General features: G+C 44.2%; 1 protein-coding gene across 3 annotated transcripts in view; it reads left to right on the top strand.

The window, feature by feature from the left end:
* Nucleotides 1-24,412, top strand: part of hdac5 (histone deacetylase 5) — a 98,117-nt gene that overhangs the window by 6,080 nt on the left and 67,625 nt on the right. For all 3 annotated transcript variants that reach the window (XR_014593587.1, XM_083931426.1, XM_083931425.1), the window contains exons 2-3: nt 13,018-13,104; nt 24,118-24,368. Coding sequence is in view for 2 of the 3 variants with exons in the window: in XM_083931426.1 (XP_083787552.1) it covers nt 13,018-13,104; nt 24,118-24,368 (338 nt within the window). In the remaining variant the exon portion in view is untranslated. The remainder of the gene's footprint in view (nt 1-13,017; nt 13,105-24,117; nt 24,369-24,412) is intronic.

The raw sequence follows: 24,412 nt of genomic DNA, 5'->3' as shown, positions 1-24,412 counted from the left end.
AAAGTCTCTTTAGGCAAAGTCTTCCTCTTAAAAATCACCATAGGCGGCAGTTTCTGTCCATTTGCGTGGCAGCCAAGCACAACAGTAAAGGAAGCTTTTTCATACCCCGTTGTGCGTATCGCTACCGTTCTTGTCCCCTTCTTCTCCACCGTGTGACTCACCGGGATGTCGAAAGTGAGCGGCACCTCGTCCATGTTGGTGATGTGGCTTGGCTGGATGCTTTTGTCGGCGATGTGTTTGCCGCAGAAGGAGTGGAAGCTCGCCAGCTTTTCATTATAATCCGCCGGACGCTGCTGCGCTACTGTAGTCCTGGTCCGGATGGAAAAATGGCACCGTTTCATAAAACGAAAGCACCACGACGGACCTCCGCTCTTCCGCTAGCGTTACTGCTTTTAGTCGAATAGTGACCGTCGAAACGCTCGCCCCACTCGTTCTTTGCTCAATGATCCACCGCTCCAGTCTTTCCTCCAACTCGGGCCACCTGGCCTTATGTCCGCGGAAACTCAGCAGCGTCTTCTTCACCTGTCGGAGTTCGTTTTCCATCTTCCTCCACTTGCGAACCATCGATTCATTAATCTTGAGTTCTCTCGCGGCTGCTCGATTTCCATGTTCCTCTGCGTAGCTGATAGCCTTCAGTTTAAACTGTGCTTCATATGCGTGTCTCTTTGCCATTCTCAGGGTTGTTAAGACAACAATGTTTTGCATTAAGCACATACCTGTTCTTTTATACACAAGCCACGCCCACTATCCCCCTTGAACGTTCTCTCGGTGGTCTCAACAACGTCCGCAGTAACACACAAAGGGCGCACCGCACTATTGGGCGCGCCGCACATTTTGAGAAAAAAAAAAGACGTTTATATGCGCCTTATAGTCGCGAAAATACGGTACTATTGATCACATATATTCTTCAAAAGTGCTTATGTATTTAATCTGATTCTGATGTGCGCTTGTTCAATGTCTTAAAAATTGTTGAACTACATAGCCAGTGATTATGTATATCTGTTATAATTCCTATCTCTAAACCCTTTATCCTCTGCTGCATGTTTAAGCTTATAATTGGTTTGGCAAACATTGCATGCAGACTGTAAAACAAAACAATGCAATGAGTGGCCTAGTTGGTGATAGTTTTTTGTGGGTTCAATACTTTACTGACATTACATATGTTACTATAAAAATATTGATTTGTGCAGCTTTAAAATATGCAGACCTAGGCTGTGATCACACAGACGAGTCAGTGCAGGCTTCAAAAACTCTTTGGCAAAGCATGTTTGGGAAAACAGTGCTCCCCCAAGCCCCCCTTACATGTGCTCTCTCTCTCTCTCTCTCTCTCTCTCTCTCTCTCTCTCTCTCTCTCTCTCTCTCATCCCCCTCCCCTCCCACCCAGAAAGCATTTTCTCCTCTTTATATTGTGAATTTTCCACCTATGGACTCTTTATATTTGTAAAACTTTCCTCAAGCCCAGAAATGCGTAGAAAATTTTAAAACCTGTGATGTCATCCCAATGTAAAGTTGACTTGTGGGCGGAGCTAGTGGAAGAAACTGCTGCTCATATCCAGTGGGCCGCATTTCACCGAAGTAGACCAGGAAGCCCAGAAACTTGGCACGTGCGCCAGGTAAGCAATTCTTATTAGAATGAATAGGGAGCCATCCAGGTCTAATAACACACCCATGATCACAGCATGCTTCCCTCTCACATACTAGCTAGCGTAGGTCTCTCACGGTTCAACAGCTAATTAAGTAGCTACTGTACTGGCATCAAAGCAGGATGGACGTGGTCAAGTAATAAAGCTCGCCTCCTCATTTGATTGGCTTGGGCTGAGTGTGAAAAGTCTACTACCTTGACAAGCGGTGTATTGTGTTTTGTCTTTCTAGCGTTTTTCACTATGATGAAAGGTGCGCTATACCAAACTATGGTTTTACTGGTATGATGTTTCTAGCAATGCATCTGTGTGTTCGGTACGATTACTGTGTAATTGATTGAAACAGATGTTTTCAAAGACATTAAGCCTGGTGTAACACAACAGACATCATACACTGTGAGTGACCTACAATCTGCTAGCCCATAATACTTCTGACCCAACCTCAGTCTCTATAGCAACGCAATACATTTGACTCCTCTCTCTGGGCGCACACACACTTGGCCAGGTTGATCCTCGCTGCGCTTTAGGGCGCACTCACACTGTCCTTCCGCACCGCGCCCTGGGCTTTAGGGTACTTGCCCCCCCTCCCTCTCCCCCCGCGCCCCAGCCCCGTTTGTACTCACACTGCCTGGGCCTCGCGCAAATGCTTCCTGCTGTCCATACGTCATCACGCTGTAACACGTTACACGCATTTGTATACAAATCTTTCCATAGACCTTGGAGTTTTTGTGCGTCTTGTCAACTGTTTTTGAATATTTTCATCCGACCAAATCTGCAGTAAACACTCCACCTCTGCATCACACCAACGTGAACCTTTCACCGCCATTGTTGATGTTGTTGTTGTTAAATGTCCGCGCATGGTCCGTTGTTCTATTTTCTATGTCCGAACAGGCGCACATACCGCTACCGCCGTAGGGCTCGTGCTCGTACACGTGCGCATGCTCGTGCTCGCACATGTGCAAACGGCTCTACAAAAGCCCACCGTGGACAGCCCGCTGACCGCAGTTATGCGCGGAACGGGTGCACTCACACTGCTTACACGTACTAGGCTTTAGCTGAAAAAACGGTTTTGGCCCAGTACAGAAGGACAGTGTGAGTGCGCCCTTAGTGAGGTGGGTGCTTCGGCACGCCCACCTCTCTCAACCGGACCGAGGCCAGAAAGCATGCCTTGCCTAGGCACGGTACAGTTGCACTCAAACAGGTCAAATGAACTAGTCGTGAATTGTGCCAAAGCCCGGTACAAGTGTGAATTGTGAGTGCGCCCTCTGTCTCCCTCTCTCTTAGCCTCTAATTTGTCTAAAGTACACACAGCCAGTATACTATTTTTACCTCCCTCTCTTGCTGTGTCTTTTCGTTCTCACTCTCTGTCTCTCCTGCCTTTTTTTAGACTGTTTTGCAGGGCTGATGTCATAGTGCCTATTTTCTTTTAGGAGCATAGAACGAACAAGACAGGGAGAGATAGAGAGAAAAGAAAAGACGAATATTGGTTTCCAGAAATACCTCCCAGCAGCAGCAGCAGCAGCTATGTGAGATCTGAGTGACAGAAATAGAGAAATACGGAGACTGATGAGTGAAAAGTCATCCAAGCTGGACATCCAACTACACACCTCTGTCTTCCATGGCTATAGATGGTAAATGTAATCAGAGGAAAGCGATAAAGGAGCAAAGTCAAGACTTGATTTAAAATCATGTTTTAGGAGACAGACTTAAAAACTACCCTCTGCAAAAACAACAGGCATTAGCCCCATTTTGTTTTTCTTAAGTCTCCATCTTTGTTGCTTACACTACTGCTCCAATATTTCTGCACTACACTTCTCTAAAAATAATTGAACTATCCTATACTATGCTAAGAAGTTTTTTTTGGTTATTTACAAACTAACTGGACACATAAACACTTCCTGCATAGATGCCTTTAGACAGTGAGAGTGTAAAACAGCCTACACAATAGACTGGATCATAGTTGCTTTAAAAAAGGCAAGTGGCATTCCTGTCAAAGGCAGACATAGGAAATTCCCATGTGTTTGAATGTAGTACAGAATTGGTGCATTCCAGTGGTCCAGTCCAGAAATAAAGTGGCCAGTGGAAGAATCTCAGGGAACTGCAGCTGTAAAACGGAGCTAAAGCGAGGACTGTAGTCAATCCATTCATCCATTCTTTCGTTGAAAAATGAATTGATGTGTTTTTTATGATCTGCTAATTGATTTTCAAGCACAAATGCCCCAAACATGGTCATTTCAGTTTCTCAAATGTTTAGAATTGTCTGTTTTTCTTGGTTTTTGACAATAATGGAGTGAATATTTTGTGATATTGGACGTTGGTCAGGGAAGACAAACAGTTGAATCGCTGTGAGTTCCAGGATATTGTGATAGGTACTTTGCAAATAATGATGTTCATTATCAGTTAATCTAGTTCTAATTTTTGCCAATTAATTGATTGAGCGTTTGATGTATTAAATGTATTAATTTAAAGACAATTTCTCAATTTCTCAGGATCCTGATTTGACAGATTAGAACCACTTATTTGGTCCGTTAAGCACAGATTCAGTTTCTTATCATAGACAAAGAAAAGCAGTAAATATTTACATTTGACAGAACCATAGACTGTATAAAAATGGACGTAGCCTCTCTGTTAAGGTCCGTTCTCTCAACTTGATCCAATCGTCCCCGCCTACGGAAGTCACCATCTTGTCAGACTTTGACTCTGCCTCATTTCTTCTTACAAAAAAGGGCATGTATGTGATGTTGGGGGAGGGAGATACGTCCATCTGGCTGACCTATACCTCTGCGGAGAGGGGAAGGCCAGAAGTTAGCCGTCACTGAAGAGACCACGCCCCTAATTATCATACCTCCAATAAAATAAAACTAGCCTGGTCCAAAAAAAATCACACCCTTAGTGTTGTCATGGAGATATGACCTAAACATACAGACTAGAATGATTTTTGTGCCAGGCCTTAAACAGGTTTAATGATGCTGTGAAAACGGCCTGTTTAAGATGGGGGTCAATGAGAAACTGCTCTGTTATGAAACCTGCCCCTGGTTGGGGCTTGGAGAGAACCAGTGAATTTTTGACATATTTGCTTGAAAAATGACTTTTAATGAATCATTAAAATATTTGCCAATTATTTTCTGTAAATCACCTAATGGATGAATTGACTAATTGCTTCATGTCTAGTTGAATATTGACAACATTAGGGCTGGGGATGATCTTATTTCACATCTGGTGTATCCAATGATATGTGTCTCTTTTGAAACCTGTCAAGCACTAAAGTTTAGTAGATCTATTGTGTATTCCTTGATTAGATATTTTCTGATACAAAATCATAATTTGGTTAGAGGTTGGACTGTATTTTATTCGGACAAAGTTCTTGTTTGCTGCTGAATTAAATTAAAACTGAAATACTGATATATTTAATTTGAGTTAGTCTTGTTTTATTTATAGAATGAAGTAGAGATGAAGACATGAGTTGAAAATAATCTCTGGGAGTTAAATAGAAATCAAAGATATTTAAACTAATTGAATGCTAAAATGACTGATCTGTGTATGTGCTAGCTTACGTTAGCGAATCTCACCCCTCTCACCGCCTTACTTACCACCTGAGATTGGCAGATGCTAAGTAGATAAGTAGGTAGCTACCAATTGTAATGGGGTTAGCTACTGTGAAGGATCTAACATCGCCTCACCTGACTGTTGAGCAGTGTGTGAAAAGTTTTTGGATATCCATCAACAAACTGAAAATAACTAATAATATCTCTAAAATATGCAAAGATACAAATTCCTATTAATTAAAAAAAAAACCTATTAATTAATGAATTCATTCATTCATTCATTCATAATATGCTAAATTCTAATAAAATTGGAATATTAAAAATAATAGGAAATTATATTGGAATAGGATTATAGAGAAAGATTGACAGGACTAAAATATACTAATAGTAAATTGATTTGCTGTTGGCCATGAAACTTTGTGCAGTCATTCATGGTCCCCAGAATCCTGATGACTGGGGACTTATCGTCTGGTGCCAACATGAAGTAGACATTGGTGGTTTTGATGAACTGTCTTGACAACTGTTGGATGGATTGCTATGACATTTACTACACACATTCATGTTCAGCTCACGATCATTCGTAATAACTTTCTCTTACCGTTCGCCCACCTGCTGACCATTTTCTTATTCAAACTGAAAATAAACACATTGGGATTTTTTGTACTTTAAATGTCAATAAGGTGCCAGAGGACATAAAGGAGCATGAAAATACAGCTCGTTCAAAAACAAGTGCCAGGAGATGAGCCCTGGACCCCCTGACAGGTCTGGGATGAGCCCTGAATCTCCTCAGATCCTAGAATGTGAGTGAGTGAGTGAGTGAGTGAGTGAGTGAGTGAGTGAGTGAGTGAGTGAGTGAGTGAGTGAGTGAGTGAGTGAGTGAGTGAGTGAGTGAGTGAGTGAGTGAGTGAGTGAGTGAGTGAGTGAGTGAGTGAGTGAGTGAGCGCGGTTGAGAGAACTAAAAATGTCTTTAGTTTGACGTCAGACGCCGGCTGCTGTGGAATGCTGCTCTTTTGCCAAACAGACTGTAGACACACTCACAGACCAGTCTCTAACATAGACACACACACAGGGACAGTGTGTGTGTGGTAGTGAAAGGGGAGACACGTGCGTCACAGAGAAATGCCAGAATATTTGTTTAGGTAATTTAGATGTGAGTGGCTACACACACACACACACACACACACACACACACACACACACACACACACACACACACACACACACACACACACACACACACACACTCACTCACTCACTCACTCACTCACTCACTCACTCACTCACACAGGGCCTTATTTATCCCTAGCTCTCAGTTTGGGTTTTTTAACAACTATTCCTTGAACGGCCACAGTTGAACGGTTACAAACCAACTAACCTGGGAGTGGAATGCGTGCGTGTGAAAAGTAGTCCGTTCATTCTACAAGATTTAGCCACAACAATATCTGAGCCTGCACCAAACTGTAACAGTGGTTTTATCACTCACTGTACGTGCACTTTATGTTTGTCTGGTCAGCTTGTGACTAAAGACAGTGAAGATTTCAAATGATGAAATCTTTCCTCTACGTATTCACAATCCTGCCCAACAGGGCTAATAAGCTTAGCCTAATTGTGGATGTCGATGTTTGATTAGCTTAGAACCCACATGGGACACAAAGGCAGAAAGGGCGTGCCAAAGAACCGGACATGACCAATCAGAACACCCTTGTATAGAAAGGTCACAGGTCAGACTATGCAGCAGCTAACTCCTAATTGAATTTCCCTCCTGGCCAGCAGACAGGTAATATTCTGACATCCCAGCCCTGATCCTATCAGGGGTTAGCTGAGGCTAGTAGAGCGTACTCACCACAGGCTTCAGGCAGTTCAGGGTCACTGCAGCACCAGCAGGTTTGTGTGATGGCTACTAAGATGGCACATGACCCATGTTCACAGTGAAACATCACGATTGGCCAGTGTTCATTCATTAATATTCAGGCAAATTGCTCTATGAGCGTCTGTATTGGCTCCTCTCTGCCACAGTGCTGAACTTTATGAGGAGGGTTATAATAGAGGATCTTGATGACATCAAGTAGTGAAGTGAAGTACTTCAAAATAATTCTATTTTACTTTGGATCAGTTGGTTTTGGTAAAATGTGACGGCCCTAGTGTCCACTTTCAGTCGCACTTTCGCCAGAGGGGAAGACGCACGCCGCTACCTGGAATATTTTTCTCCAACGTGCGCTCACTGGGCAATAAAATGGACGAACTTCAGCTTCTGTTGAGGAGAGACAAGGACTTCAATTCATCCTCTGTTTTGTGCTTCACTGAGTCATGGCTGTGCGAGAACATCCCGGACTCTGCGCTACAGCTGGATGGATTCCAGCTTCACCGAGCGGACTGTGACACGCGGCTCTCTGGCAAAACAAAGGGTGGAGGTATTTGTTTCTAAACCAACAGCGGCTGGTTCAACGACGTAACGGTGATACAACGGCACTGTTCTCCCCTCCTGGAAACTTTTATTATTATCTGCAAACCATTCTACTCCCCACGTGAGTTCGCTTCCTTCATTCAGTCGGTGTTTACATTCCACTGGAGGCAGACGTGCAGGAAGCACAGCGCGCGTTGAGGTATGACAAGGAAAGGGCTTTCAAAAGTGGTAACAGAGCAGAGTACATAGAGGCTATGTACAGGTTTAGCAGGGCGGTGAGGGACGCTAAACAGCTGTACTCCAAGAAGCTCCAACATCAGTTCCCCTCTAACGACTCTGCCTCTGTCTGGAGGGGGCTCAGGCAGATCACCAACTACAAGCCAAGAGCCCCCCCCCCCCAACGATCAACGCCTTGCCAACAACCTCAACGACTTCTACTGCCGCTTTGAAGATCACCTGGACAGTACTCACACCCCCCCCCCCACCACACCACACTACCCACCAGCTCCAGCCCACCAGCCATTCTCCCCCCACCACCACAATAGAGACTGTACACCTCTTACCACTACAGCTTCCCCTCCCCACCTACCCTCCACCAACACCTCTGTCTGTCCTTGAAAGAGATGTAAACAGGCTCTTCAAGAGACAGAACCCCCGCAAAGCTGCTGGGCCAGATTCCGTGTCTCCATCCTGAAGCACTGTGCAGACCAGCTGTCTCCTCTGTTCACTGACATCTTCAACACCTCACTGAAGACATGCCGTGTGCCAGCTTGTTTCAAGGCCTCCACCATCATCCCAGTCGCCAAAAAACCAGGACCCACTGGACTAAACGACTACAGACCTGTCGCCCTGACCTCTGTGGTCATGAAATCCTTTGGTTTTTCTCCCACCTCAAATCCATCACAGACTCACTCCTGGACCCCCTGCAGTTTGCCTACAGAGCCAACAGGTCTGTAGACGATGCTGTTAACCTGGCTACACACTTCATCCTCCAGCATCTGGACACTGTAGGATCCTACGTCAGGATCCTGTTTGTGGACTTCAGCTCTGCATTCAACACAATCATCACGGCTCGTCTGCAGGACAAGCTTTCACGACTCATCGTGCCCGACTCCCCCTGCAGGTGGATCGCTGACTTCCTGACAGACAGGAAGCAGCACATGAGGCTGGGAAGCCTCACCTCGGACTCCAGGACGATCAGCACCGGCTCTCCGCAGGGCTGTGTTCTTTCTCCCCTGCTCTTGTCCCTGTACAGTAACAACTGCACCTCCAGTCACCAGTCCGTCAAGCTCCTTAAGTTCGTGGATGACACCCTCATTGGACTCATCTCTGGTGGGGATGAGTCTGCCTACAGATGGGAGATCGACCATCTGGTGACTTGGGGCAGGGAGAACAACCTGGAGCTCAATGCTTCGAAAACAGTGGAGATGACTATAGACTTCAGAAAGAGCACAGCCCCACCCTCCCCCATCATCCTGTGTGACTCTCCAGTGGACACTGTGGAGTCCTTCCGCTTCCTGGGCACCATCATCTCCCAGGACCTCAGGTGGGAGCCAAACATCAGCTCCCTCATCAAGAAGGCTCAGCAGAGGGTGTACTTCCTGAGGCAGCTGAAGAAGTTCAATCTACCGCGGACAATGCTGGTCCACTTCTACACTGCCATCATTGAGTCCATCCTCACCTCCTCCATCACCGTCTGGTACGCTGCTGCCTCTGCCAAGGACAGGTGCAGACTGCAGCTTATCACACGTTCTTCAGAAAAGGTGATTGGCTGCAACCTCCCTTCTCTCCCAGAACTCTACTCTTCTAGGACCCTGAGGAAGATAGCTGCTGATCCCTCCCACTGGACACTATCTGTTTGAACCTCCCCCCTCTGGCCGTAGGCTGCGGTCCATCAGGACCAAAACCTGCCGCCACAAGAACAGTTACTTCCCCTCTGCCATCAGGCTTTGGAATTGTGTTAAAGACACTTAACTGTCATTCGTTATATTAACGACATCTGGAACTCATATGTTGTATTAACGTACCCAAATCACAGGTGTTATATTAACCCCCCCCCCCCTTTTTTTTTTTTTTCACTGGACACTTTAACTTGCACACTACCACCTGCAAATGGTCATGCAAATACACTCACTTATATTTCATGTATATAATTCAATGCTATATGTTTAGTTTGCTTGTGTTCATGTTTATATTTATGTAGGCACTGTCAAATCAAGTAAAATTCCTTGTAATGAAAATTGCCTGGCAGTAAACCTGATTCTGATTCTGATTCTGATTCTAAAGTGCATTATTTGATCCACACAGCAATCCTTTCCATCTCCGCAGGGTCAAATTTGACTAAAAACGTATGAATGTAATCATTTCCTAAATTTAAAAAAAGTGATTGTATTGAACCAAATTTACCTATTCAATTCATAATTGTTGGCCATAACTTTGCACAAAAAATTTTCACAACTTGGTCCAAACAAAACTCCAAACTGATCATTTTTCATAGTGTAATTCAAGTGTTGTGAGAGAAAATTAGACGTCTGCACCTCCTCTGGACTAGAACATCTAGCCTGCCAATCACAGGTCATTTCAGAAGGAGAGAGAGTTTCTTTTGGCTCAGAGAGAGAAGAGGAAGAGTCTCAGGAAGAGGTCTCACTCTTATTTAAATGCTGGTGTTTTTTTGTTTTACATACCTCAACTTTAATTCACAATTTATTTTGCAGATGTTCTGCTTGACTTGCATGGGACCACACAGTACACACATAAAGAGTTTCTCCAAACAATACAGTGCCTATCATAAGTATTCATCCCCTTGGATGTTTTACACTTTTATTGCTTTCATAAATCAATCATGATCAATAAAATTTGGCTTTTTTAGCACAAAAATGTATTGGAAAAAACTCTTAAATGTCAAAGTCAAAACAGATTTCTACAAAGTAATGTTAATGAAACAAAATTATATAAAGAAATTTAATTGTTTACATAATTATTCCCCCCCCATTTAAATGTAATGGTCTAATTTAATAGAGGTCCATCCAATTGATTCCAATAGTCTCACAAATAGTGTAATGAAGATCACCTGAGTGGTGTGGGTGTGTCTCAAGTGATTGAGGTATATAACACCTGTGTCTTAAGGGTCCAGAGACTGGTTGATCAGTATTCCTGGCTACCATTACACCATGAAGACAGAAGAACACTCCAGGCAACTCAGGGAAAGGGTTATAGAAAAGTACAATTCAGGGGATGGATACAAAAAAATTTCCAAGGCATTGAACATCCCCCGGAGTTCAGTAATCAAACATCAAGAAATGGAAGGAATGTAGCACATGTGTAAATCTGCTTAGATCAGGCCGCCCTCGTAAACTGAGTGACTGTGCAAGTAGGAGACTAGTAAGAGAAGCCACCAAGACCCCTACGACTACTCTGAAGGAGTTACAAGCTTCAGCTGCTGAGATGGGAGAGACTGCATAAAGCAACTGCTGCCCGAGTTCTTCACCGCTCAAAGCTTTATGGGAGAGTGGCAATGAGAAAGCCACTGTTGAAGAAAATTCATATTAGATCTCGACTAGAGTTCGACAAAAAACATGTGGAAGACTCCATGGTCAAGTAGAAGAAGATTCTTTGGTCTGATGAGACCAAAGTTGAGCTTTTTGGCCATCAGACAAGACGTTATGTTTGGCGAAAACCAAACACTGCACATCACCAAAAAAACACCATCCATCTCAGCAGCCGGCCCTGGAAGGCTTGTAAAGATAGAGGGCAGAATGAATGCTGCAAAATGCACGGAAATCCTGGGGGACAATCTTTTTCAGTCTGCAAGAGAACTACGGCTTGGAAGAAGATTCATTTTCGAGCAAGACAATGATCCAAAGCATAATGCAAAAGCTACACAGGAATGGTTTAAAAAGAACCAGGTAAATGTTCTGAGTGGCCGAGTCAAAGCCCAGACCTCAATCCTATAGAGAATTTGTGGCTGGACTTGAAAAGGGCTGACAGAGCTTGAGCAGTTTTGCAAAGAAGAATGGAGCAAAATTGCAGTGTGCAGATGTACACGACTGATTGAGACTTATCCACACAGACTCAGTGCTGTGATTGCACCCAAAGGTGCATCTACTAAATACTGACTTAGGGAGCACTCACACTGTCCTTCTGTACCAGCCCAAAACCGTTTTTTCAGCTAAAGCCTAGTACGTTTAAGCAGTGTGAGTGCACCCGTTCCGCGCATAACTGCGGTCAGCGGGCTGTCCCGCGGGCCTTCCCGCTTGAAAGAGGTGGGCTTTTGTAGAGCCGTTTGCACATGTACGAGCACGGGTGTGCGCACGTGTACGAGCACGTGCACGAGCCCTACGGCGGTAGCGGTATGTGCGCCTGTTCGGACATAGAAAATAGAATGACGGACCATGCGCGGACATTTAACAACAACAACAATGGCGGTGAACGGTTCACGTTGGTGTGATGCGGAGGTGGAGTGTTTACTGCTGATTTTGGTCGGATGAAAATATTCAAAAACAGTCGACAAGGTGCACAAAAACTCCGAGGTCTGTGGAAAGATTTGTAAACAAAGCCACACACGCGATCAATGCGTGTGACGTGTTACGGCATGATGACGTATGGACAGCAAGAAGCATTTGCGCGAGGCCCTGGCAGTGTGAGTACAAACGGGGCTGGGGCGCGGGGGAAGAGGGAGGGGGGACAAGTACCCTAAAGCACGGGGCGCAGTGCGGAAGGACAGTGTGAGTGCGCCCTTAAAGGGGGTGAATAATTATGCAAACAATTATTTTTCTTTATATAATTTTGTTTCATTAACATTACCTTGTAGAAATCCTGTTTCACTTTGAAATTAAAGAGTTTTTTCCAATAAATGTTTGTGTGAAAAAAGCCAAATTTTATTGACCATGATTGATTTATGGAAGCAAAAAAAGGGTAAAACATCCAAGGGGGTGAATACTTATGATAGGCACTGTATACTTCATGGTTTGAAGCTTTAATAAAGTTGCCAAGTTTTAAATCATTATGATGATGGTGATGATGAATTCTTACCTCAGTGAGTTCCCGTGAGTCAGCTGACACTCCGGTGCCTGAAGCAGAAATCAGTATTCATTTGTAATGATTAGTCCTAGTGGTGGCCCCAAATCCAGATCAACTTGATGTGGTGCATTTGTCAGTGATGAAGGGGAGGCCAGGGTCATGTTTACTGTTTGAACGTTTTCTATTACACTCATTATTACACTCATTTGTGTAATGCAGCAGGGCTGTTCCTGTCATCCTCTTTTCTTTCTTTCCTTACAACACTATCGTGTGTGTGTGTGTGTGTGTGTGTGTGTGTGTGTGTGTGTGTGTGTGTGTGTGTGTGTGTGTGTGTGTGTGTGTGTGTGTGTGTGAATAATGAAATAGTCTAACAACATTTTCACTTTCTCTCTCTCTGTTTGTCCTGCAGTAGTGGAGGTGAAGAGCATCCTCCCATCGGGCATGCAGAGCCCAGTCAGAACAGCAAGCGAGCAGAGAGGAGGAGGTGGAGAAGGTGGTGAGTTGGGAGTCCTTTAAGAGTCCTTGAGGGAGGGTTGCATGTCTCAAAAGGGGCTTTGATTTAGTGGATCAAATGCCTCTTAGGGCGCACTCACATTGTCCATCAGTAAGCACGTTTCAGGGCTAAGATCTAGTTCGTTTGACCAGTGTGAGTGCAACCGTATCGCACCTAGGAGTGGTACGCTTGCCGGCCACGGCCTGTTTGGGAGAGGTCGGCTTTTGTAAAGCACGTTTGCACATGTACGAGCACGAGCGTGCGCACGTGTGCGAGCACGAGGCCTACGGCGGTTCTGATGTCATTATATGTGCGGACATAGTTGTCGCCTTGCAACTTCGATTAAACGGGGTCATGCCACATCACAATGAGTCCAAAAAAAACACAAAGCCAAAAACGTTACCATTTTTCTGCGCTGCTTTCCATTATGCGGCCAAAAGCCCGCACGCTTTTGTAAACAAAGCGACGCATCGCGATGACGTCGATCAATGCGCGTGACTTGTTACAGCATGATGACGTATAGGCAGGAAAGAAGCATTCGCGCCGAGGCCCAGGTAGTGTGAGTACAAACAGGCCTGGGCCGCGGGGGGAGAGGGAGGGGGGGACAAGTACCCTAAAGCAGCAGGCACGGTACGGATAGACAGTGTGAGTGCGCCCTTAAAAATAGATCAGCAGACTTTATTTTAGAGATTTTATTGGTTTCCGCGGGTCTAGTTTTAACTGAAAAAAAATTATTATTATTATCATTATTATTATTATTATATATATTTAAATATACTGTATATATAATGATCTATAAATACAATACAAATCAGGGTTCCGTCGGAAAACACAGGGAAATTGAGAGAAAAAGTCCCGGAAAATCAACCTTTTCTGATTTTCCTTTACCTGAGAATGAACTCCTTGGCTATTTTATCAGAGCTCCATCAGAAAGTGCTGTGTTCAGTTCAGGCTCATATTAATGCTGAAATGCTAACGTTAGTTCATGAACGAGAGGATTCTGAACAGGCTGTCATATTGAGGAAACTTGCGCCAAAGAAGAATTGATTTCCAGGTAAACGGCAAAAGAAGTTTTATATATAATGTTTTTTGTTTTTTTTTGTCATCTGACCTGCCACTTAACTGCTGTCATGGTGATTTTGCCCCTTGTTCTTTGCCTTGCCATGGCCTGGCATCTTGGCGGTCCTGCGGTGGGGATTCCAGACTCTTTTTACCCGCGGCTGTTCATCACAAGTGGTGCAACTTCCTCACTTGGACCTGAGCCAGTTGATTGGCTATTGCAGTTAAATATAGCTCAGTCCAATTATTTCGCTTGCTTGGGCGGTTTTGATATTTGTTGTTTCCCCAATGCGTTCTCCTTATGGAACCACATACTATACTGTTAATTCCTGTAATGGCTCAATTGGTCTGAGCATTAAGCGGAAATGTTTAGTTTTTATGCTTCTTCTGCTATCTGGAATTCATCCATATTTAAATATTGCATGGGAATATTTTTATGGCAGTTTTAGTTATTTTATGGACAAACATGCTCCTCTTCGTCGGTTCAGGGTGAAGGGACGAGAGAGCCCCTGGTACTTACGGGTCTCTTAACCAAGAGAAATCAGCTCTGGGCCAATGCAAGGAAGTCAGGGCTTGAGGCGGACTGGCTACTTTTTCGGCAAGCACGTAACAGCTGCACCAGCGCTATTAGGGTAGCTAAACGAGAGTACTATTTATCACGGACCACAGACAACTTAAACGACCCCAGGAAATTTTGGCATACCATAAAATCTCTTTCAGCCAATACCTCCCACTATTGTTGTTGACTCCATCCATATATCAGACAAATCTGAGATGCTTAACTGTTTCAACAAACATTTCATAGCCTCCAGCTGCTTGTTTGATTCCTCTCGTGATTTTAACTCACCTACTCAGTCCCTCGCCAGCCCTGCCACAGGTAGCCAGGATTTCTCTTTATCCCCGTTCTCTGTTAAAGAGGTTCTTATGGCCTTAAAAGACCTAGACCCTCAAAAATCAGCAGGTCCAGATAAACTTCCCCCTTACTTCTTATGTTTGTCTGCGCACATTATAGCTCAACCGGTATCTCACATTTTTAATCTTTCTATCCAGAGCAACATTATTCCTGAAGTGTGGAAAACCTCCTATGTGCTCCCTCTCCTGAAAGGGGGTGACCGCACTTTACTGGATAATTACAGACCCATCTCTAAGCTCTCTATTTTAGCAAAAGTGCTTGAAAGGCTGGTGAATGACCAGGCCAAGGATTACCTGAGCCTGAACAATATTTTATCTCCTTTTCAATCTGGCTTTAGGAAGCAGCATAGTACTGCAACTGCTGCCATTAAGGTGACAAATGATATGTTGGTAGCCATGGATGCCAAGAAACATTGTGCAGCTCTTTTTATGAATCTTTCAAAGACATGTGATACAGTCGATCACAGGATTTTGAGTCAGCGACTGATTGGATTGTCAGACCATGCAGTTGGCTGGTTTTCTAACTACCTTTCCAACCGTAAACAGTGTGTGCAGTCCGATGGTCTTTGCTCTGAGTTCCTAAACACTGTAAACGGTGTGCCACAAGGTTCTATCTTAGGACCAACTCTCTTTACCATCTATATAAATGAGGTGGGCCAAGATATTAATGCATCTGTACATCTTCATCTATGCTGAAGACACCGTTGTCTATTTTTGTGCATCTTCTTTTGGCCAGGTGTTCACTGACTTGCAGTCTGCTTTTGACACCATTCAGGCGCAATTATTTCAACTAAGGCTAGTTCTAAATGCAGGTAAAACCAAGATTATGTTCTTTTCTAATAAAAGGAAGGTACCTGATGTTCTACCCTGTATTATGTCTGCTCAGGGTATCCCCATTGAGTCTGTGGCCACTTCCAAATATCTAGGCATCACAGTGGATGATAGCCTTTCTTTTAAATGTCATGTTGACCAGTTACTGAAGAAATTGAGGTTAAAGCTATTTCTTCAGAAATAGAGCCTGTTTCTCTTTTAAAGCCAGAAAACATATTGTTGCGGCCACTTTCTTGCCACTCCTGGATTATGGGGATGTTGTGTATATATAAGTGCCTCTGCTCACTCCCTGCAACTGCTGGATGCCGCATATCACAGGGCCTTGAGATTCATAACTGGCTGTAAACCCCTCACACATCACTGTACATTGTAGTCACTCACAAACTGGTCTTCACTTTCCATGCGCAGAACCACTCACTGGTATCTATTTATCTATAAATCCATGATCGGACTGCTCCCCTCTTATTTGTCAATGTATCTGGCACGGAAACCGTCCGATCGCAGCCTCCGGTCCCTGGACTTCATCTCGTTTGCCATCCCGTTCAGTCCGTACTGAACTTGGCAAGAAAGCATTTTCCTACGCTGCGCCTGCAACCTGGAACAAGCTCCAGCAGAGGGACTTCAAACTGCTTGAAGGAAGGCTGTTGAGACAGTCTGTGGGGGTCTGCACTTGTACATAACTTAACTTGTACTTAACTTGTTCTTTGCCCTTTGCAGTTTGTATTATTTTACTGTTTTACTGTTTGTGTTCTGTGTTGTGTCTCCTGTATGTTCGGTTAGTCTGTAACTTTGTGTTTTGCTGCTGCCTACCTCAACAGGTCTCTCTTGCAAATGAGACCCTGGGTCTCATTGAGATTTTACCTGTATAAATAAAGGTTAATTAAAACATTTTTTATAGTTGACACTACTTGATTTTTTTTCTGGCCTGAATGACGTTGTATAAGATCGGTGCGTGAACCTGCGTCCTCGTCGATACACAAATGGTGTGCATCAAAACGGCTTGGTTCCTGTTTTACTAGTTTTTATTATTTGTGAAGAAAAAAGTGAGAGTGAAGATGAGGTGAGCTGAGGTGAAAGTCGTCCAAACCATCACTGTAACTTGGTTAAACTAATGAAGTGAAATTAGACTGTGCTTCTTCTATTAGGAAAGTCCTGGAAAATGATCTCTAGTAAAGAGTGGGAAACCTGAAAAATATATCTAGGAATAAATAAGAATTCATTAAAAAAAAAAACTGTTAAAGTGCAACCCCAACTGAGTCAAATAAAAGACACTGAAAGCATTTTAAATGATACAGTAACAGCTGGAACAGTAGTCGAACAGAAGTTAGCAACATTGGTGCTCCATCATACTGAAGCCTTGCATACTGCACCTCATACTGCTGGGACTTTCCACTGTCAAATATTGCCGAATTGGTGATCATTTTCTCATATTAGCTCTGACTAACGTGACTCTCTCGGAGATCAATTTTTCTTTGCAGCTCCAAAATATTAGTTGCCTTTTGGCACCACTGCAACTTCCTGTGAAGGCTACAGTTAGAGATATAAGAGAAGAGACGAGACTAGATACTCCACAAATAAGCATTACTCAATTAATGAATCCGCTTATTAATTATTAATAAGGCGAATTAATTTTTGCTCTTTAAAAAGGGCACAACGCCAATATCTACAGGATTTTATTAAACTTCAGTGAGGGTTTAATACCTGTTAAGAGTAAGAGATGCTAGTCTCTTTCATTTTAGAAGAATCAATTTTTCTGTCAATTTCTTTTATCAATCTCAATCTGAAAACACTTGTTCTGGAAAAAACATTGAACCCAAGACTGTTTTGCAAAGACAGAATGAAAGATCACAGACAACAACTTGGTTTTTGGTTATTTATTCATACAAAAATATGTACACTGGAGATAAAATAAGAGAACAAAGTATTAATACTTGATTTACTCTGAAATACTGTTGTTTTTTATTGTTCAGAATTTGATAGTATATCCTCTGTGTCTATACCACTGCTGTACTAGCATGTCTTTTTAAAATAACCAAGGCACCTCAACAAAAGCCTTTGTTTTGTGAAGAAAACAGTGAGCAAAATTAGAGAACACTTTCAGATCCCTCCCAGTTATTGGTGTTAATCTGGCACCTGGTGACACACCCTATTTATCTTCAGCTCTCCTGGTTACTTTGAAGATGGTGATCTGCTGTAAGGTGACTGAAACCCTGAGAAAGCAGGTTGTCCAGATGAAGGTCAAAGGGATGACCCTCTCAGCCTTTAGAGAGAGATTGGGCGTTAACAGTCTGTGATTTCAAGAATATTGAAACTTTACAAGGACACAGATTAATTTAAGTCCCTCAAAAAGGCCGGACGTCCACGTTAAAGAGCACGAGAGAAGAGGATTATGAGAAGACTCTCAATGGGGAATCAGTTTAACACTGCAGCTGGAGTTGGTCTCCAGTTCAGTGCTGAACAGGAAACGGATCTGTCTCTGCACACAGTGCCTATTCGTTTAAGACTTTTTGGACTTAAAGCCCACTCTGCAGTGACTAAGAGCGTGATCACACTGTCCTCCCGGACCACGACCCGGACTTTAGGGTACTTGTCCCCCCTCCCTCTCCCCCCCGCGCCCCAGCCCCGTTTGTACTCACACTACCTGGGCCTCGGCCAATGCTTCTTGCTGTCCATACGCCATCACGCCGTAACACGTCACACGCATTGATCGCGTGTGTGTGGCTTTGTTTACAAATCTTTCCATAGACCTCGGAGTTTTTGTGCGTCTTGTCGACTGTTTTTGAATATTTTCATCCGACCAAATCTGCAGTAAACACAACGTGAACCTTTCACCATCATTGTTGTTGTTGTTAAATATCCGCGCATGGTCCGTCCTTCTATTTACATGTCCGAACAGGCGGACATAACGCTACTGCCGTAGGGCTCGTGCTCGTACACGTGCGCACGCTCGTGCTCGTACATGTGCAAACGGCTCCGCTAAAGCCCACCTATTTCAAGCGGGCCGTGGACGGCCAGCTGGCCCCAGTTGAGCGCGGAGCGGGTGCGCTCACACTACTTAAAGGTACTAGACTTTAGCTGAAAAACCGGTTTTGGCCACGGCCAAAAGGACAGTGTGATCACGCTCTAAGAGCGTGCTCACACTGTCCTCCCGGACCACGACCCGGACTTTAGGGTACTTGTCCCCCCTCCCTCTCCCCCCCGCGCCCCAGCCCCGTTTGTACTCACACTGCCAGGGCTGGCCAATGATTCTTGCTGTCCATACGCCATCACGCCGTAACACGTCACACGTCACACGCATTGATCGCGTGTGTGTGGCTTTGTTTACAAATCTTTCCACAGACGTCGGCGTTTTTGTGCGTCTTGTCGACTGTTTTTGAATATTTTCATCCGACCAAATCTGCAGTAAACACTCCACCTCCACACCACACCAACGTGAACCTTTCACCGCCATTGTTGTTGTTGTTAAATGTCCGCGCATGGTCCGTCCTTCTATTTACATGTCCGAACAGGCGGACATAACGCTACTGCCGTAGGGCTCGTGCTCGTGCTCGTACACGTGCGCACGCTCGTGCTCGTACATGTGCAAACGGCTCTGCTAAAGCCCACCTCTTTCAAGCGGGCCGTGGACGGTCTGCTGGCCGCAGTTGAGCGCGGAGCGGGTGCACTCACATGGCTTAAAGGTACTAGACTTTAGCTGAAAAAACGGTTTTGGCCGCGGCCAAAAGGACAATGTGAGCACGCTCTAAACCTCTCATCAGCAGAAAGAATCAAAAGACGAGACCTTTGATTCCTTTGCTGAGGAGCATGTTGTGTGGACAGAGGAGAACTGGTCCAGAGTAACTTCAGTGATGAGAGGACGTTCAGTTTATTTTGAAACAAATAAATAAATAAACATGTTGGGCGTAGGACTGGGGAAAGACTGAACCCAAAGTGTGTAAACCCAAAAGGGTTTGGGGAATGTTTTCTGCAGCAGGAGTTGGGCCTCTTGCACAGCTACATGGCAGGCTGAATGCAAATGTTTATGTGAACCTCCTTCAGCAACATGCAATACCTTCACTGCAACTGTCTCCCGTCAGCTGCAATTTTCATACAAGACAATGCCCCCTGTCACACTGCAAAACAGGTTAAACAGTTTCTTGAAGCTCAGAATATTGAAACAATGAAATGTCCAGCCCAGAGTCCAGATCTAAACCCCATAGAGAATCTCTGGAAAATCCTTGGAAACAAAGTAATGTCTAAGAAACCCACTCCAGTTAGTGAACTGTGGAAGAGACTGAAGATTAATGGACCAAGATCAAACCAGAGCAGTGTAAGAAACTAGTGATGTCCTGTGGGCGCAGATGTGCTGAAGTCATTCAAAGCTGTGGCCTCTACACTTCCTGTTCATTTTTGAATTCTATAGAAGAAAACATTGGTGAAATCTTCTCTTCTGACACAATGAACACTGTTTTATTGAAGTGCCTTGGTTATTTAAAAAAACATGCTAGTACAGCAGTGGTATAGCCACAGAGGATATTCTATCAAATTATGAACGACAAAAATTAACAGTATTTCAGAATAAATCCAGTTTTAATACTTTGTTTTCTAAACCACTTGTTTGATCAACCCAATACAAGCTGTTACCTTGATGCTGAGGTAGTTAATTAGCCTAATACATAACTGGCAGTGATCACTGTGTAAGCAATTTCAAGTGGCAATTTTATTTTCAAACATTGCGGTAATGTATTTATGTACTCGAATTGGGTTGATCAAACAACTGGTAACCTTGATCTCATCTTAAATCTGCTACAGTAGATATTAAATGCAGCTTGAAAATCATCGATAAGCTGTTTGTGACTGACGAGAGAGGCTGCTGTTGTTAGTAGAGGTATAACAGCTCCAACTCATGATGGTACCTGGGGCAGCTGCGAGCGTCTGGCGGCGTTGCGTTTCCTCCGCCGCTGGCTCGCTTCCTATGGTCCTCAGACCAACTAAATTAAAATTCACTTTGAATCAGAAACTAAGCAGTGTAGCATTAAAGCATGGTGGATCACAGTTAGTACGTATATACACTCAACAATTACCATTTCTCTCAAACATTGTTCACAAATCTGTCTAAATGTGTGATAGTGAGCACTTCTGCTTTGCTGAGATAATCCATCCCACCTCACAGGTGTGCCACATCCAGATGCTGATCTGACATTATGATGAGTGCACAGGTGTGCCTTAGACTATCCACAATAAAAGGCCACCCTGAAATGTGCAGTTTTGTCTCACAGCAAAATGCCACAGATGCCACAAGCATTGAGGGAGCGTGCAATTGGCATGCTGACAGCAGGAATGTCAACCAGATATGTTGCTTGTGCATTGAATGTTCATTTCTCCACCATAAGCCGTCTCCAAAGGCGTTTCAGAGAATATGGCAGTACATCCAACCGGCCTCACAACCGCAGACCACGTGTAACCACACCAGCCCAGGACCTCCACATCCAGCAGGTTCACCTCCAAGATCGTCTGAGACCAGCCACTGAGACAGCTGCTGAAACAATTGGTTTGCATTGGTTTGGGGCGGCTGTGGCTTGGTGGAAGAGTGGGTCGTCCTCTGTTCGAGAGATCGGTGGTTCGATCCCCATCTCCCCCCGGTCCACATGTCGAAGTGTCCTTGGGCAAGACACTGAACCCCGAATTGCTCCCCGTGCTGCGCATGGGTGTGTAAATGTGGTGTGAATGGTTAGATCAGATTAGATGGTATGTAGATGTCCACTGCCATCAGTGTGAATGTCTGTGTGAATGGGTGAATGTGACAGACACTGTGAAGCGCCTTGAGTAGTCAGATGACTAGAAAGGCGCTATATAAGTAAAAGTCCATTTACCATTTACCATAACCAAACAATTTCTGCACAAACTGTCAGAAACCGTCTCAGGGAAGCTCAACTGCATGCTCGTCGTCCTCATCGGGGTCTTGATCTGACTCCAGCTCGTCGCCGTTACAGACTTGAGTGGGCAAATGCTCACATTTGATGGCGTCTGGCACGTTGGAGAGGTGTTCTCTTCACAGTTGAACCTCGGTTTACATTGTTCAGGGCAGATGGCAGACGTCGTGTGTGGCGTCGTGTGGGTGAGCGCTTTGCTGATGTCAATGTTGTGGATCGAGTGGCCCGTGGTGGTGGGGATATGGTATGGGCAGGCATCTGTTATGGACGAAGAACACAGGTGCATTTTATTGATGGCATTCTGAATGCACAAAGATACCGTGAATAGATCCTGAGGCCCATTGTTGTGCCATACATCCATGAACATCACCCCATGTTTCAGCAAGATAATGCACAGCCCCATGTTGCAAGGATCTGTACACAATTCTTGGAAGCTGAAAATGTCCCAGTTCTTGCATGGCCAGCATACTCACCAGACATGTCACCCATTGAGCATGTTTGAGATGCTCTTGACCGGCGTATACGACAGCGTGTACCAGTTCCCACTAATATCCAGCAACTTCGCACAGCCATTGAAGAGGAGTGGACCAATATTCCACAGGCCACAATTGACAATCTGATAAACTCTATGCGAAGGAGATGTGTTGCACTGCATGAGGCAAATGGTGGCCACACCAGATACTGACTGGTACTGAGTCCCCAGACTCGCAATAAAGCAAAAAAATGTACTGTACATTTCAGGGTGGCCTTTTATTGTGGATAGTCTAAGGCACACCTGTGCACTAATCATGATGTCAGATCAGCATCTGGATGTGGCACACCTGTGAGGTGGGATGGATTATCTCCGCAAAGCAGAAGTGCTCACTATCACACATTTAGACAGATTTGTGAACAATGTTTGAGAGAAATGGTAATATTGTGTATCTGGTATGAATTTTAGATCTTCAAGTCCATGTCATAAAAAATGGGAGCAAAAACAAAAGTGTTGCGTTTATATTTTTGTTGAGTGTATATCCATAGTTTGTGGTGGAATTAGCCAACTAGCAGCCACTCTTAAAAAAACTTTTTTTTTAGCCTTTAATATTTAATGCTGAAAAATAAAGATTTATATGCAGATACATACACATTCAGATACATATTTTCAATGCATAAATATTAATTGCTAAAAATTAAAAATGGCTTTTGAATTTCAAAATCCAATGACAGATTTACTTCCATTTTTTTCACTCTGTAATCAGTTCTAGCAGATCTGAATAATTTTCCCATTTAGCAGCCTGCTTCAGGGTCAAAGGGTCAAGGGAGTTAAGAAGAAGAGGAGGCCATAACAGGGCCAAGGGTGGAAAGAGAGAGGCCCAGTTTTTGACAAGGCATGAAGGGTTGCTGATAAATCAGACTGGCATTAGGGGTGTCATCACGAGTAGTTTCCCCTTCGTGATGACGAGGCTTATAGGGCAATACAGAGAGGCAAAGTGAATTGATTTCTGGGAAAACAGCAGTTTTGTCCGAGTGGAGCTACTTTAAAGGTGATATCAGCAAATTATCTGTGCATAGACTCAGGGAACTCGTCAGTATTTTAGGCAGTAATGCAAATGCTTCCGATACTTCTTAAAAATTCTGTCTCGGAACAACTCTAATTACTTAGAGGGGAATTCCAATATAAAAATACAAAGTACAGTTAAAGTCTTACTCCATCAGATTTGAGATACCTTGTTTCTAGCGGCCTCTGTGGCAGTAAATTGTAACTGCAGCTGAGCCTGTTCTTTCAGAGCCGCCATCTCCTCAGGTTCAGGGTCACTATGTGTGTTGACTTTTTTTTCCCGTTCTTTTGTAAAGTTTATTGAAACACATTTGCCCCTCTACTTCCTGTCCGTCCCCTGTATGTTACCCTCTTAAATACACACACACACACACTTCTGCCCTTACTACCAGCCTGACTCAGAAGTTCAAATTCCAGATTTCCAATTACAAGTGAACGCAGCATAGCTGTTAGTGACGATATGGGCCAACAGCCAAACCGCTGTCAGCAGCATCACTAACATGGTGGAGTATTTCTATCTAGAAAGGGAATGTCTCCAAAGACATGGATATTGGAATACTCAGCAAAAAGTGTTTTCATTAATGGGTCATATGATCAACCACCATTGTTTTAACTCACTCTGTGATAAGAGGAACTTAAAGGACAATTAAATAGATGGAAAAAAACAAAGTTTTTAAAAGGGGTAATAAACAAAACATCACATCACAATCAGCAAAGCAGTTGGGATGAGTGAATTTGACCTCTTGTCATTTGCTGCTTTAACAGGTGGGTGTCCAGGAGAAGGCCCAGGAGCAGGAGGAGGCCCAGTGGATCTGCGGACAGAGCCCAGGGTGGGCTCTCTGTCTGGGGGTGCAGCGGCGGTGGACACAGCCATGAGAGAGCAGCAGCTCCAGCAGGAACTTGTGCTCCTCAAACAGCAGCAGGAACTCCAGAAACAACTGCTGTTTGCAGAGTTCCAGAAAAAACATGAAGTGCTCACAAGACAGCATGAGGTCCAGCTGCAGGAACACCTGAAGGTATCCACTCATTTAGTGAGTCTCTGAACCTGGACATAAGCTGG

Source organism: Echiichthys vipera, assembly GCF_963691815.1.
Source record: "Echiichthys vipera genome assembly, chromosome: 17".
Lineage (NCBI taxonomy): Eukaryota > Metazoa > Chordata > Actinopteri > Perciformes > Trachinidae > Echiichthys > Echiichthys vipera.
Note: the sequence above shows the minus strand (reverse complement) of the source record. Positions and strands in the feature narration are given on the sequence as shown.